Source organism: Citrus sinensis, chromosome 3 (assembly GCF_022201045.2).
Source record: "Citrus sinensis cultivar Valencia sweet orange chromosome 3, DVS_A1.0, whole genome shotgun sequence".
In the NCBI taxonomy this organism is placed as follows: domain Eukaryota; kingdom Viridiplantae; phylum Streptophyta; class Magnoliopsida; order Sapindales; family Rutaceae; genus Citrus; species Citrus sinensis.
Window position 1 is genome coordinate 6,527,542 of NC_068558.1, and position 17,487 is coordinate 6,545,028.

At 40.9% G+C, this 17,487-nt stretch overlaps 1 protein-coding gene across 1 annotated transcript; it reads left to right on the forward strand.

Moving 5' to 3' along the window:
* The first annotated feature begins 8,888 nt into the window (after positions 1–8,888).
* Positions 8,889–11,642, forward strand: LOC102621483 (subtilisin-like protease 4). The gene has a single exon (XM_006477523.3). The coding sequence runs from the start codon at positions 8,994–8,996 to the stop codon at positions 11,286–11,288; it is 2,295 nt and encodes a 764-aa protein (XP_006477586.2). The 5' UTR covers positions 8,889–8,993; the 3' UTR covers positions 11,289–11,642.
* Positions 11,643–17,487: the final 5,845 nt, after the last annotated feature.

A 17,487-nucleotide genomic window follows, 5' to 3' on the forward strand; every position in this document is an offset into this window, starting at 1 on the left:
GAGAGCTTACAAGAGTGCTTGAGTTGCTTGCTCTTAGCTTGATGCTCAAATGTCAAATGTCATGCCCTATTTATAGGAAGACTTGCCAAACTCTAGATTTCTAGAGAATTTTACCAACTTGCCTAAATATCTAGATATTTACATGTGCTAGGGATGTGTAGAAAATTCTAAATATGTACAAGCTTGAGATGTTTTAGAGTTTGTTAGAAAATTCTAGAATCGGGCCAAGCTAGTACTATTGGCTTATGTTTGAGCTCTTATCCAAAAATTGTGGGCACTTGGGCTAGGAACTTAGGCGGTCTGCAACAACTAGCTCCCCATAAAAAGACCAAATCTAACCATTGATTTTACTAAATAGTGTGGTGGAGACAAGGCGACCATCAACCTGAAAAATACAAGATACTGTTAGTGGATAAAAACATAACAAATAAATATAAAGGAGAACAACTACCCCTCAATGATAGAGCGATAAAAAAAAAAAAAAGAAGAGAAGTTATTTTAGACTTAAACATAAGCTACTTATAAATTACGTTTGGTATTGAGGTGGTGTAACTTTAAGAGCAAAGTTGGCGTTAAAAAAAGTTATAATTATGAAATAAAAGTTAATAAAATGTTGTAAATAAAATTTTTAATAATAATTTTGACAAATTAAATATATAATAGATTTTTCATCATATACGTGTAAAATCAAATTAAATTATCTTCCAAAGTATAACAGTTAGTGTTTACCAAATATTTGAAAACTATAATTTTACAACTGCCAAATTTCAATCCCAAACATGGTCTATAATACCTAATGGACACAATAATTTTCAAATAGCATTAAATAATCGTTAAAAGTCTCAAAGTTGGATTTTAAGTCATGGGGCATCCTTCATTTGCAAAAGATACATATTTGGTTGGTGCACAAATTCTTCCAGAAACTTTATTCATACATAGCCAAACGCATCCCCTGCTTAACTGAATTGCTGCATGCTCAATTAAATTTCTATTAAAAGGCTCCCAATCCCAAAGAAATCCGCAATATCATAATTAATATTAAAATATTAATTAACAGGAAGCTCAAATAATGTTCTTGCAACCAAGTACCAGCTGCAGCCAAAGAAAAGAGCAAGCCAGCAAAAAAAAAAAAACTTCTCCTGAAATACATAACATCAAGGTTTCCCTTATGCATCGTATTGGTAACATGGGTTCTTGTAACACCCCAGTTTGAATTTCAAAGACAAATATGTCCACAACTCACATATGAATTTAAATAACTCTTTACAAACGATAAAATTCGAGCCTCAAATACAAAAGCCAGCGGAATAACTTAAAAATTTAGCCAAACAATCTACCATTCTCAATTCAAATCCATCTTCTTACTCATCACGAATCAATCTTGACTTCTGAAAACTGAATCACAATAAACTATACCGAGTACAAAACTCAGTAAGCAAACTAGTTTTTCTTATACTAAAATACATTCATACTTATACATAATGCAGATGGATAATATGCCATGATTTTTTGGAAATACTGTAAAACAAATTCATTAAAATCTCTTTGTCACTTTCAAACTTCCATATTTTCTTTCAATAAAATACATATTATGCAATTGTGGCACTTTGCGCTGTGTGTGGCACTTTGCGTCGCTCTGACTCTTAAGAGGTGGCCTCCGCATAGTCTCAAGAAGCGGCCCCCACACAACTTCAAGAGGTGGTCCCCAATATAAAATCTCGTAAAACAGAAATCTCATTTGCTAAAATCCACTTTCTCATTCATAAAAAACTCATTGCATTTTCGTACTTATGCCAATGAAATTTCACACATACATATACCCATGTACGTAATCACGCCCAACACATCACATAAATACATGAGCATAGACATATAAATCCATAATCGTACATATAAAAAATAGGCTCTTCACACAAGTCAAACATATATATTGTTTATTGTGATTCATTTAAAAGTTTATTTAACTTACCTCTTGGCATCCTCATGCAACAAATGCGTACTGATATCATCAACCTAAAATCATCAATAAATTTCTTATAAAATATAATCAAGTCTCAATAATAAACTCTAATGTCCTCAGCTATCTCAATTTAAACATCTCATAAGCTCAACCTCAAATGTCCTCAATAATCGGCCCTCAAAACATAACAGTCCATATTCTCCGATTTTTTAATAAATTATTCCCTCATTGGAAAACTCTCAAATTTTACAGACCATATGCTGACATGTTGAAAGTTCACTGATAAAAATTTCATAACTTGATTCCTTCAAAAACTATTGAAAATAATTGACGTTTCAGACATCATCAATGCTGTCAAACAGTTTTCTGTTTTGCACACACTTGCTTTAAAAATACAAAACAATTTATTTCTTTATCATAAAATCATGAAAATTTACAGACTCATACTAGACATATGTAAAAATCACTGATCCAAATTTCATAATTTTTGAAGAAGTCTAGCTATGGTAAAAATAGTTTCGTAATTCACGTTATGCACTGAAATCATAAATTTTCAGGTTTTCAGACTTGAATTTGAAAAATAGTAACTATTTGAAATCTTATCCGATTAGCTTGAAACAAGTTTCAAAACATTCTAGATGATGTCTAGTTTAACATATCCAAAAATTAGAATCAAAATCAATTTGTAAAAATTACTAAGATTTTCGTAATAATTCACTGTCAGCATATTTCTGCAAAATCTTAAGTTTCTACTTCTATTGCAATCATGCTTCTCCATAACGAATTAATAAAGAAAACCAAGAATTAAAACTTACCTCCAAATCTAAATCTTCTCTCAACAATACCCAATTCAAATTATGCAACTTGATCTCATGTGTTGCCCATGACAGAATAAAGAAGAAGACTTTCTTCTTTTCTTTTCTCTCTTTTCTCTCTATCTCTCTCTCTCATTTTTCCTATTGTTTTTTTTTCTCAACCGATCTCTCTTTCCCTCTCTCTTATAATGAGAAAGGCATACTATTCTATTTATACTAGGGTAAAAAATAGATCACTAAAATTAAAAGATTTAAATACCCTTAGAAGAATTGGGATATTACAGTTCCCATCAATAACTATTCTGAAAACTTTACCACAGTTGTAGTCAAACGGCTACTGCCTATTGTCACGGCCCGCTTGTTCCCAAGTTGTGCCGTGCGGCCTTAGGCGCCAAATCACACTCTCTTAACCCTAAGTTAGCATTGCACACTCCGAACGTTGCTGGATTCAAAAGTCGAAATGAGTATTCACACAAACTCGCTCAAGATGGGAGGAAAGAACTCTTATTGCTCAAAAAAAAGCTTACAATGCTTTGTGTGCTGGAACTTGTGTGTTTCTAGTGTGTCTTGAACCAAACGATGCCCCTCCTATTTATAGAGTACAAGAAAATGTCTAGATGGTGTCCTAGAACCATCTCAACGACCACCTAACTCATTAATTACATGAAAATATTTACAAGAGCCTCCATGTTTTTAGAACCTTCTTGGGCCAAGGCTTGCTTGGGCCATGGTACTATGTAGGGATAAGACGTTGGCCAAAGCATAATAAACCCCATCCATACACCTTTAAATGTGAGAAGCAAGATGTTTCTTTTTTTCTTTTTCTTTTTTGAATCACTGATATATATTACGCTATTTATATTTAAACAGACATATATAAGGATCACCTAGATCAAGTTCTATTGTCAAGTAACCCAAATTTCTATTTTCAAAAGTATTGGAGGGATATTTGCTCCACCCACAAACTGGGGGGAGATATCTATCTCTATCCAATTTTAATGTAAACTAATTAATATATAGATGTATAGGTTAAGAAAATATGCAGATAAATATCTATAGATGAATAAGCTACATAGTGCCACAGGAAAAAAAATTACCTGTAAATATGTGAAAACATGCTGAGACGATTGGCTAGAGCCAATAGTATTTTAAAATGCAATAACTCATTCAGCTAAATGATTGCTGATCAAAGTCATAGCGTGAGAATTACTCTGCAAACTTCGGCGAGAAATGGAATGGTCACATAGTCATGCTTTTAACCTCCATTGCTTCAAGAGAGAGATGTCAAAATCTACTGAACATAAAAGAAATGGAGTTTGACTTATATGATACCCAACAGATTTTATAAAATCAATAAAAATCAACTTCACAATTAAAATAATCGAAGGAAAAACAACAGAGCATGATCATTATTCTATCTTTGCACCACGTAAACTATAATGAATGGGCTGTACAAGAAGAGACATACGCAACCAAGACTCCAAGAGAAGATGCTCAAACATTGACAGAAAACTGAAATAAATAGTTCCAAAATAAACTTGAATCAGCTAAGCCAGGTTTCATCAAATCCAATTTCAATGAAATTATCTAGGAAAAATATCCACTGACCACCTGATTTTTCACACTTTATCAAAAATACACAAATTTTTTTTTTTTTGGCAATAATCTACTTAAAGTTTACAAAGTTATCATTGTTCCACTTCCGTCATAACTTCCTTAGAATATTGCTGACATCAAAGGGTTAAAATTGTCATTTGAAGTAAACACACTAAAACGATGACGGATTCCTCTTACAAAAACGGCCACCAACTGCTGGTGCGTTGCTGGTGCCCTAAATGCACAGATCGAACAAAAAAAAAATAGAGATAAAAACACAAAACATACTCAAATCAAAATTTCAAGAACCCAAATCATGTCATGGATAATATTTGAAGGATTACTGTCGTTGGGCATCATAGCAGCAATGATAACAATTGCGGGAAATGCGCAGTATCACATCCACAAAGCCGCTCACGAATGCTCGAAGCACGTCGGTAATGATATGTGGGCCGTCGCGATGGAGAGAAGGGACAAGAAGATTATGGAATAGCTCTTCAATGCTTCCTCCAATTAGATGTTGTCTCGCCTGTCTAGAAGCTTTACTTATGAAGATTCAAGCATATGCAATATGTTCATTTTCTTATCTTTTGTATGTGAATCTTTTTTTTTTTTTTGAAAAGAAAGTATACCTTTCAATATATTAACTGGAAAGAATAAACATGATGTCTGTTGGAAATTCATCCAACCAAATTACAGTTTCGTTCCTTTGCAGGGCTAACTTAGCCAAAGCATGAGCTATACCATTCCAAGTTCTAAGGACATGCTGAGCTTTGAAATTATGAAAAGTCTTCTGCTTTTCCAGAATTTCAGAGATCACCAAAAAAACTTCAGACATATTGCTTGACTTCTTGTTAACGAGCTCAACAACTTCTAAAGAGTCAGATTCAACAACTCCATTAGTAACTCCAATGCTTGATGCAACCTGCAAACCCCACTCCATGGCTGCAGCTTCAGCCATTACTACACTACCAAAATACTTAGAGGTCTTAACAACAGCAGCTTTACACTTGTCATCCGAGTCTCTAATCACCACCCCAAGGCCTGTCACTTATTTCTCAGCATCCACTGCAGCATCCACATTAATTTTTAGCCAGTCTCTTGGGGGAGGGCACCACTGTTTCTGCTCCACTGCCCTCTGACTTGCAACATAATTTGTTTCAGGCTGTTTGACTTTCCTAAACGACTCTATAACAGATTCTGCCCGAGCCACTGCTCTGGTTGAATTCTCTTTTTTGCCCTCAAACAACCATTTGTTTCTCGCATTCCAAATAGCCCAAAGTAATGCAGCCACTAAGGCCCCTTCTATATTGGCATTCAGTTGAGGCAAGACTTGTAATAACCCAATTATGTCCTGGTTGTGCTCCCTTTGTGGATCCACTGTTATTTGAGAAGCTTTCCAAATCTTCTTTGCCATTTTGCACTCTATCAGAGCATGAGAAGTGGATTCCATCTTGCAGCAGCAAATTTGGCAAGTTGACTCCTGAAGAATTCTTCTCTTCCATAAGTTTCCAGCAGTTGGCAAAAGGTCATGGGCTGCTCTCCACAAGAAAATTTTAATCTTTTCTGGTATTGAAAGTTTCCAGATAACATTCCATTGACACCTGGTTGAGCAACTTGGCTTGTCTGGGAACTTCATCTGCATAGCCACTTGGTAGCCGCTTTTGACAGAATATTGGCCTCTTTTATCATAGTGCCATATCAGTTGATCATCATGTGGCCTTCTCGGCAAAAGGATTTGAGAGATAGCTTTTGCATCTTCTGCTCTGAAGTGATCACATATCAGTTTTTCTTTCCAATGTTGCTCGTTGTCAATTAACTCTGCCACTGTTGTGTCTGGAGCCATTGTTGGGGCTGAAATTGGCCTGAAGGTTGAGGGTCTGGGAATCCAATTACTTTTGTACACCTTTACATTTTCCCCATTGCCAATTCTCCACCTAGACCCTTGTTGGATCACTTGCCTCCCCCACAACACACTTCTCCAAATAAAAGATGGTTTTGACCCCAATCTTGCATTCATAAACCCCTCGTGCTTAAAGTACCTAGCTTTCAAGACTTTTGCCACCAGTGAGTTTGGAGACTGCATAATTCTCCACCCTTGTTTAGCAACTAAAGCTTGATTGAAACTTGATAAGTCTCGGAACCCCAATCCACCCCTCACCTTTGCATAACTCATTCTCTCCCATTTCGCCCAGTGAATACCTTTCTTCTGCCGATCAGTTCCCCACCAGAATTTGGCCACTGCTTTTTGGATATCCTCACAAATCCCTATGGGGATTTTAAAAACAATCTAGGCAGGGAAGAAGGAGGTGTTCTTCTTAACATTTGTTATCTAATTTATTTATTTATTATATATTTTAAAGATTTTTTATAATTATTTATTTTTAAGATTTTTTTATAATTATTTATTTTATATGCAACTTCTATTATCTATTTATTTATTATTATTTTAAGATTTTTATTTGATAGTTAATTATTGTTTTTAAGATTTTTTTTATAATTACCCCTTTGTAACTAAAAGTCTTGTTTTTAACTTGGATAAAATAGTTATTTTAAGTTTTATGGATAAAATAGTCATTTAATGAGTATTCCATTAAATACCCTAACGGTGTTATAACATGAGTGGAGTGGTGATACACCTTGTAAACTTCAGGTGAATTGTTGCAAAAAAAAAAAAAAATTATATATTTTTGATAAAGTGCGAAAAATCAGGTGGTCGTGTGGATATTGTTCCAATTATCTAAACCTGAGAAACCTTAAGTTTGTGCCTTCAGGAAACTTAAGAATCAAATGACGGTGATCAATTATCCGTGCTTTGAGTTCTAACCTTTGTAACTCTATTTACCTTCATCCAAGTACAAATTTAACACATCAGCAAATCACTCAAATATTAAAAAGCAAATGGCATGAATACTCGACATCGAATCCCAGTTTCACAAAATCAACCAAATGTAAAATTTTGTGCAATACGGAACTACGTTAATAAGCATCAGCAAATCAGATTTAGATCTAAAGAAACTGTAAGATACGAACCACACATTGTTGAACACTGAGCTGAAACTTCGATAAAATACGAACTTCTTGTCCGTACACATCTGATATCCGATTAGCTGAAGATAACAAATTTCACAGAGAAATGAATTCATTGAAGAGGATTTTAAATGTAACTAAAAACGAGGCGGTCGAATACAGCAGCAATGCATATCAAATGTAAAAGTGTAGGTGCCGATCGACCAAAATAAAGTGTGATGAAATATTCAATACATTGGTAAAATAATAAAATTTCCTCAAGAATAGAAAATTATGTGCATAAAGGAGGTAAACACTCATAAACCACAATTATGACAAGTAGATTGCATGTTATTTTCTTTTTTATCTTTCTTCATAGAGTGGGGATGCAAGAGAAACCTATAGCACTCCATTCACAGAGCATGTTAGGAGACCTCCATCAGTTGGTTGCTGGACACGGTATAGATTCAGGCATCAACAATGGATCCCAAAAAAATAAAATTGAAAATTGTCAAATATTGCTTGTTCAAGCATACAAGTAAAATGGATTCTTGATCAGCACTCTGCTAAGATCTAAGATACCATATTTATAGTCCAAGCAAAAATATGAACAGGTATGTTCCCACTAGTGGGCAAGAAATCTTTATTATCTATAAAAAATCATAGCATTGCCGATGGCAGACAGAAGAGTTTCTATAGTAATTACCGAACATTATTATTAAAGAAAAAAAGAGAAAAGATAAAGGGTCTATTAAATACAACAATGAAGGAAACTTTGGTTCGAGCTTTCTGATCAATTTCTATTCTGTATACGCTCAATCTTACCGGTCCAAACTCTCTCTTTCATTGAGTGCAATTTTTCTAAGTTCTTTAACAGGAATTTTAACTTCTTCGAATCAATTGGTTCTTACAATTGGTACAGATTAAAACCCAATTGGGCAGCCAAGAGTTTTCTAACTAGTGTCTACATCTGTGATAGTTTTTTCCTTCGAATTTTGTTAACATATTACAATTTCGGGTAAAATAGGGAGTCAAGACCAATCCGAAAGGAATAAAAGCACCTTCTCATGTAGCGATATCAAAAAGATGCTGAATGCTGGAGCAACGGAACCAAACAACTTATCAAGGTTTCACCGGGGGCATCGTTGCCTTTTGTCTGTTCCATTTTCTTCTTGTCCTTACTTACTTATTTAGTAGCACACAAAAAGATCTGTAAAAATTCCCCATCCATTAAATCCATAACAAGGTACCCGTCTGGCTTAAAAGCTACAAATTGGACTAGACGTGGACTTGGTCATATCATTCAAGTGGTAATTTAGAATATACAAACAAGACAAGAGTGGCAAGTCAATCAGTGCAACATTATCGTTTATATAAATTTTTTTTTCAAAAAAATAATCTTACAAACAGTAACCTTTTGCCGTCTCCTAAGTACTCTTGCAAATGGAATTATACAACCCACAATTTCTGAACAGGCTAGACTACAGTGTTCCAGTAGCAGTGCTTAACTCTAACTGACAGACTTATGTGCAGCAACCGGCCAAGTTTCAGTCATTCAGCTATATATATAGTTGATTGAGCAAACCTTTGGTAGCCACAAAAAAATCCTGACAATGTGCTCCTACTTCACAAAGAGTACTGCATTGCTAACAAAGATGGCTGCCACTGCTTTCATCTTTCTCACTCTCTTGTTCATCTTCCATTTTAAGAAAGCTCATGGAACTGATCAAGTTTCATCTGTTACTGAAAGAAGCAATTTACAAACTTACATTGTCAGTGTCCAGCAGCCAGAAGGCAGCGATCTTGCTGAATCGGAATATGTAGAGAACTGGCATAGGTCTTTTCTGCCATATAGCTTGGAAAGCTCAGACGTGCAGCAACGCCCATTTTATTCATACAAAAATGTGATCAGTGGTTTTGCGGCAAAACTTACCGAGGAGGAAGTGCAAGACATGAAAAAGAAAAATGGTTTTGTTTCAGCACGTCCAGAGAGGAAGGTAAGGCTCCAGACAACACACTCGCCCAGCTTTTTGGGGTTGCACCAGGGGATGGGAGTATGGAAAGAATCAAACTTTGGAAAGGGAGTGATAATTGGAATACTGGATGGTGGAATTAATCCAGATCACCCATCGTTCAGTGATGAAGGAATGCCACCCCCGCCAGCAAAATGGAAAGGACGGTGTGACTTTTCAACCTGCAACAACAAACTTATAGGAGCAAGGACTTTCAATATTGAAGGTAATGTGAAGGGAACTGAACCGCCCATTGATGTAGACGGCCATGGAACTCATGTAGCAGGCACAGCTGCTGGTGCATTTGTAAAGAATGCTGAATCGCTTGGAAATGCCAAAGGCACAGCAGTAGGGATGGCACCTTATGCTCACCTAGCAATTTACAAAGTATGCTTTGGAGGCGATGTAGATTGCACTGAGAGTGATTTACTCGCGGGGCTTGATGCAGCCATTGAGGATGGCGTTGATGTCCTCTCCATTTCAATCGGTGGAGGTTCAGTTCCATTTTTCAACGACAGCATAGCAGTAGGTTCTTTTGCAGCAATACAAAAGGGAATATTTGTAAGCTGTGCAGCTGGAAATTCCGGCCCTTTCAACAGTACAATCTCTAATGAAGCCCCATGGATTCTCACAGTTGGAGCAAGCACCCTAGATAGGAGCATTGTAGCAACAGCAAAGCTTGGGAACAGAGAAGAATTTGATGGTGAATCCGTTTTCCAGCCCAAGGACTTCCCTCAGACGCCGTTGCCTCTTGTCTATGCTGGCATGAATGGTAAACCAGAGTCTGCATTTTGCGGAAATGGATCCCTCAGTGGTATTGATGTGAAAGGCAAGGTAGTTCTGTGTGAACGAGGTGGGGGCATTGCAAGAATTTTCAAAGGGGAACAAGTGAAAAATGCTGGTGGTGCTGCCATGATTCTCATGAATGATGAACCTAATGCCTTCAGTGTTATAGCTGATCCTCATGTTCTTCCAGCAACACATGTCAGCAACGATGCTGGACTGAAGATCAAATCCTACATCAATTCAACAGCAACACCTATGGCAACAATCATCTTTAAAGGAACAGTTATCGGAAACTCCCTAGCTCCCACAGTTGTTTCCTTCTCCTCAAGAGGTCCCAATTTGGCTAGCCCTGGTATCTTGAAGCCAGATATTATCGGGCCTGGTTTGAGCATTCTAGCAGCTTGGTTTGAACCACTTGACTTTAATACAAATCCAAAATCCATTTTCAACATAATGTCCGGCACATCAATGGCATGTCCTCACCTAAGTGGTATTGCAGCCCTGCTCAAGAGCTCTCATCCTTATTGGTCACCAGCTGCCATTAAATCTGCTTTAATGACCACCGCTGATCTCTTGAATATGAACGGTGAACGCATAGTTGATGAAACACTTCGCCCGGCAGATATCTTTGCCATTGGTGCAGGCCATGTTAATCCATCGAGGGCAAATGATCCAGGATTAGTCTATGATATCCAACCAGATGATTACATTCCTTACCTATGTGGTCTGGGATACAGCGATAAGGAAGTTGGGATTCTTGTGCACAGGCCAGTCGTGTGTTCAGGTATAGGAAAAATACCCGAGGCCCAACTAAACTATCCTTCATTTTCTGTCACACTGGGGCCAGCTCAGACCTTCACAAGGACAGTGACAAATGTTGGTCAGGTGTATTCATCTTATGCCGTCAATGTTGTTGCACCACAAGGGGTTGTTGTGAGTGTGAAACCCAGCAAGCTTTACTTCTCGAAAGTGAACCAGAAGGCAACATACTCTGTGACATTCACTCGTTCTGGGTCAGGTTACACATCCGGTCAATTTGCTCAAGGTTATATAACTTGGGTTTCAGCCAAGTACTCTGTACGAAGTCCAATCTCTGTAAGGTTGCAGTAAGAAATAGATTTTACTCAAGAGTGGGAAAAGCAATGACTTGCATTGTCATTGAATAAAGTGCTCCTGAAACTGCAACAAAACGTGATTACCATCTTTTCATCTCATTGTTTTTATATTTCCGAGTAAATTGTTTGAAGTTTTGGGTATACTATACTAATTTCAAATGAGCAAAGTAGCAACGTACATAGAATTTTCAGTGCACCCCGAAAAAACTTTGTCAATCATTCATCCAACTATAAGGAACATAAAAGCAATGGTGTGAAGAAAAATTAACATCCAATGAGGTTGCAAAAGTTGGTGAAAAAAGACAACTGTTAACATATAAGTAGAAAATGAACAACTCATATTTCAACACTGGCACTGGGATTGTTATATATATACATATGTGCAAAGTTTTGTTTGCTCAAGGACATATGCAAAAATTGTTTTTTACCGTTTCCCCCCCCTCTAGAATACTATTTTCAACAGATTCGCTCCCTCTAGTGAGCAAAAAATGTCCTTTCCATATTGTAAATTGTTTGAGGGAAATACTCCGACGAGACCAGACGTGATGAGCAGATGTTTGGTGGCAGAAGTCTGCGAGCAGGTGTGTCCTGTAAGAGCCAGGTAGCAGGGAAACAGGGGCAGGAATATCCTGCTCATCCATGAGCACGTCATCTGCGAGGCCAATTTCCTGTAAGAAGCATAAAGCCATTCCTGCTGTATTATTGCTAAGGGTTGATTCGAGGAGACCCGGTCAACGACAGTTGGCGAGGCATGCTCTCCAGCCCGAGAATCTAGGCACGAAGGCCACGCAACCACCCACGACTACGGAAATGGAGAATCCACGTTCGAGAGGTGGGAGGATAACAGACGTAGACTGCGGAAAACTGGGATTCAGAGGAAGCCTATAAAAAGGTAGCCAACGAAGGTAAAATGGTTAGCGATTTTGAGATTAGAAGGGAGATAAAGAAATTCTAAAGAAGAGAAAACTACCCAAAAGCCATAAGATCTGTGGCAAGCATTCCCTGAACCTTCATATCTAACTTGAGCGTCAAAGGGTTTGCGCCGGGAAAACAACCGGCGTACTCTGACTTGTCTGTGTGCGCAGGAACCTCTGGAGAAGAAACTTTACGAGGAGAGATCCTGGTCGTGGTGAAGTTGATCGAACAGAGACCCTGGTCGTAGAACGAGGAGAACCAGAATCTCGCATCAACATTTTGGCGCCGTCTGTGGGGAGCTGATCAAAAAGCTTCTGTTGATAGCAAGAAGAGGAGTGAAGCAAGTGAAAAGCAATGGAGACAGGAGGAAGTAGTGCACAAGGGGGTGATATGAGGCTTAACGATTCCATGACTCTGAGAGAGATAGCCAGTGAAGCATGGGAAAAAGCCATGTTCGACCGGATGGAACGGATGGAAAAACAGATGGAGACCCTGACAACCATCCTGCATGAGTTGCGAAGTGAACGAAGGGTAACCCAGGAGGAAAGGATGAGAGTTGGGGAAGTGGCTCCAGGTCCCGAGAGTACGAGGAGAAGTCAAACCACCGGGAGATTTGGTGGTGAGAGAGGTAACATACCTCTGCGGGGAGAATTCCGTAGAGAGGAAGAGCAATCCCCGGCAAGACAGATTTTTGACGAGGACGACGGGGTGGCAAATGCAGAGGAAACAGAGTTGAGGCAACACTTGCTTGATGTGGAGCAAGAGAGGGATCAGGTTGCAGCACGTGACCCTAGTCGTGCAGTGCAGCTGGAGGAGGAAGTGCGCAGACTAGCGCAGATAATTGACGACATGCAAGGAAGGAGCAGAGCTCCTGGTTGGAGGATAATGCTGGACGGAGAATTACCGCTCGCAGCAGAGATCATGAGGGCAATTATTCCGAGAGATTTCCGCCTCCCAGACCTTAGATACTCGGGAAGAACTGATCCTCTGGTGCACATAGAGCGCTTCAACGACATAACTGGGGTACAAGGATTATCTCAATCCCAAAGGTGCAGGGTGTTCCTACTATCCCTTGAGGGACGTGCACGAGAATGGTACATGAAACTTTCTCGGGGCAGCATTAAAACCTTCGAGCAGATGTGCCAGGAATTTGCAGAGCAGTTTAGTGGGGCAATGGCACCATAAGATGACATGATGGAGCTGAAAAGCATGAAACATGGGGAGCAAGAAACCATTCAGGAATTCATCAAGAGGTTTCATCGTGCTGTCCTCGACTTGGGAGCCTTCAACCACCCTCAGGCGTTAAGGGGATTGAAAGAAGGGGTGAAGATAGGAAGGTTGTGGTACAACTTGAGAAGCCCAGTTATTCAGACGTACGCGGCCGTATGCGAGCAGGCTAAAAGAGACATTGAGATTGAAGAGGAGAAGGCAGCACGGATTAAGACAGACCAGTTAGAAGGGTTGGGGAGGAAAGAGAAGAAAGCATTACCGGGGAATGGCCCGATCAGGAGGAGGGACCACCAGGCCTCGGGTAGTGGAGCAGGAGGTCGGGTAACTGCTTACCAACCTCATCAGAGGCCACCACAGTATCAGCGCAGCAGGGCGCAACCTCCTCGTTCCCCAGCTAGGGAGCCTTGGAGAATGCATGATTCGGCATATGGTGGCCTCCATCAACATTCCCACAGTAGCAGAGGGAGCAGACCAGAAGTACTGCTACCGCCCCCAACTCAGAACGGAGCAAACAGAGAAAGAGCAGTGCACCTGATCGACCAGAACCAGGATTATGGGCGGTATACTTCCTTGAAGATGTCCCTGGATGAGGTGTACGAGGCCATAAAGGATCAAGGGTTGCTGTACCTCCCTACCCCAATAACGAAGCTGCCCAGCAGGAGGGATAGGGGGCGCTATTGTAAGTTCCATGGCACTCATAGCCACACCACAGCAGATTGTAGGGATATCAAGACCCAGGTTGAAGATTTGGTGAGAAATCGATATCTGGACGAGTTTATAGATGGGACATTCCCAATGGCAGCCTCGACCAGCGAAAGGGAGCAGAGTGACAGGAACTCGAGGCGCGAGCAGCCTGCAGTAAGGGTGATAGCTGGGGGCCCAACATTGGCCGGAGATTCCAACAGGTCGAGGAAGAATTACGCTAGATACGCCATGACCAGCAAAGATGTATTCTTCAACACCCCAACAGCCAAACGTGCAAGAGTCAGGCAAGTGCCAATCATGTGGACAGATGAGGATGAAAAAGGGATTCTATACCCCCACGAGGATGCTTTGGTCATCAAGGCCACTGTTGCCAGCAAGAAGTTTGACAGGATACTGGTTGACACAGGGAGCTCAGTTGATGTGTTGTTTAAGTCAACCCTGGAGGAGATGAGAATAGCAGACCTGAAGTTGGATTACACCAATACCTCCTTGAAGGGGTTTGGAGGAGGAAAATTGGTCCATCTGGGCGTGGTCGAACTGTCTATCACGATTGGGAGCTCCCCGACAGAAAGGACAATGATACTGAATTTTGTGGTGGTTGATGAAGAGGGTCCTTACCAGATAATCCTAGGTCGGCCGTTTCTGAGGATGAGCAAAGCAGTACTGTCCAACCATTATCTTGCTCTCAAGTACCGGGTGAATGGGGTAGTTGGAGTGGTACGAGGAGACCAGAGAATCGCACGAAACTGTTACTCCTCGGCAGCAAGGGAATCGATGCAGATAACATCCCTTGATACCCGAGTGGAAGCCAGGAATGGCAGCTAGTTGGACCCGGAGTTTACAAGCTGGTTCGCGAGGATGGCCACGAGGTGAAACGCCCATGGAGCGCGGCACACCCCAGGAAATATTTTTAGTAAGACTTGTTCATATTTTAAAGTTATTTCTGCCCGTGCCTGTTGTTTTCTATTTTTTATTTCTTATTTCAAAGCAATCTCATGTAAGCCGAATTCAATAATAAATGAATCAATGAGGAGTTTCAGCCAACTGTACTGTTCAAGAAATTATCCAAGGCATGCAAAGGCTCGACAAAGTCTCAAAGCCTGTTTATGGCGAGACCAGAAGCCAAGCGTGCCAGGATCTGCTCGGCCACGAGAAGGCTAGCAGAATCCCAAGCTTTGAAGAAAATACCTAAGGCATGCAAAGGCTCGACAAGTCTCAAAGCCTGTTTATGGTGAGACCAGAAGCCAAGCGTGCCAGGATCGGCTCGACCACGAGAAGGCGAGCAGAATCCCAATCCTTGAAGAATCAAAGGCATGCAAAGGCTCATTAAGTCTCAAAGCCTGTTTTATGGCGAGACAGAAGCCAACCGTGCCAGGATCTGCTCGACCACGAGAAGGCGAGCAGAATCCCAATCCTTGAAGAATCAAAGGCATGCAAAGGCTCATCAAGTCTCAAAGCCTGTTTTATGGCGAGACAGAAGCCAAGCGTGCCAGGATATGCTCGACCACGAGAAGGCGAGTAGAATCCCAATCTTTGAAGAATCAAAGGCATGCAAAGGCTCATCAAGTCTCAAAGCCTGTTTTATGGCGAGACAGAAGCCAACCGTGCCAGGATCTGCTCGACCACGAGAAAGCGAGCAGAATTCCAATCCTTGAAGAATCAAAGGCATGCAAAGGCTCATCAAGTCTCAAAGCCTGTTTTATGGTGAGACAGAAGCCAACCGTGCCAGGATCTGCTTGACCACGAGAAAGGGAGCAGAATCCCAATCCTTGAAGAATCAAAGGCATGCAAAGGCTCATCAAGTCTCAAAGCCTGTTTTATGGCGAGACAGAAGCCAAGCGTGCCAGGATCTGCTCGACCACGAAAAGACGAGTAGAATCCCAATCTTTGAAGAATCAAATGCATGCAAAGGCTCATCAAGTCTCAAAGCCTGTTTTATGGCGAGACAGAAGCCAAGCGTGCCAGGATCTGCTCGACCACGAGAAGACGAGCAGAATCCCAATCCTTGAAGAATTGAAGGCACGCAAAGGCTCGTCAAGTCTAGAAGCCTGTTTATGGCGAGACCAGAAGCCAAGCGTGCCAGGATCTGCTCGACCACGAGAAGGCGAGCAGAATCTCAATCCTTGAAGAATCAAAGGCATGCAAAGGCTCGTCAAGTTTCAAAGCCTGTTTTATGGCGAGACAGAAGCCAAGCGTGCCAGGATCTGCTCGACCACGAGAAGGCGAGTAGAATCCCAATCTTTGAAGAATCAAAGGCATGCAAAGGCTCATCAAGTCTCAAAGCCTGTTTTATGGCGAGACAGAAGCCAACCGTGCCAGGATCTGCTCGACCACGAGAAAGCGAGCAGAATTCCAATCCTTGAAGAATCAAAGGCATGCAAAGGCTCATCAAGTCTCAAAGCCTGTTTTATGGCGAGACAGAAGCCAACCGTGCCAGGATCTGCTCGACCACGAGAAAGCGAGCAGAATCCCAATCCTTGAAGAATCAAAGGCATGCAAAGGCTCATCAAGTTTCAAAGCCTGTTTTATGGCGAGACAGAAGCCAAGCGTGCCAGGATCTGTTCGACCATGCGAAGGCGAGCAGAATCCCAAGCATTGAAGAATTTTCAAAGGCATGTGGCAAAACCATGTGCCAAGCCAGAACCTGCTCGACCAGACAAAGACGAGCAGATTCTCAAATGAAAAATAACTCATGATTACAACACAAGAAAGTAATCAAAAATATCTTTATTAATTTGTTAATAATTAATAGAGGAGATAATCTTCACAAACATTGTTCATTACAATACAAGAAATATATCAAGAAGATGGTGGATCAGTAAGCCGAGCAGCATCGGTTGGCTGGACCTCCTCAGGTGCAGGGGGGTATCACCAGTTGCGTCCGGGGGGGGTGCTCGCCTCGCCAACATCAGCAGGTACTGCACGAGGAGGAGAGTTTTCCTCCTCAATCACGATCGGCTCTACCCCTTCAGCGTCTTCCTTGGCCACCTCCTCGTCCATATGTTGAGCAACACCAGCTGCAAGGTCATCCATCTTCAGATCAGGGCGTTGCTTCCCGAGGACGGCCATGATGCAACGATAGGAATGCCGAAGTCCCTGGTCGTACTGGTTGTCAGCCTCCTTCTCTAAGTTCTTGACCCGAACTCGGTGGGAATCACGGAGAGATTCGAGCTGAGCCTCATACATAGCCTTCTGCCTTTGAAGATCCTCCTTGACCTTGGTCAGCTCCTTCTCGAGGCCTTTTCCAGTCCCACGCGACCAAGAACTGCTAAGTTTCTACTACTGGTCCATTACATTACCCAACACCACCGGTGTTTGAGGGAAATACTCCGACGAGACCAGAC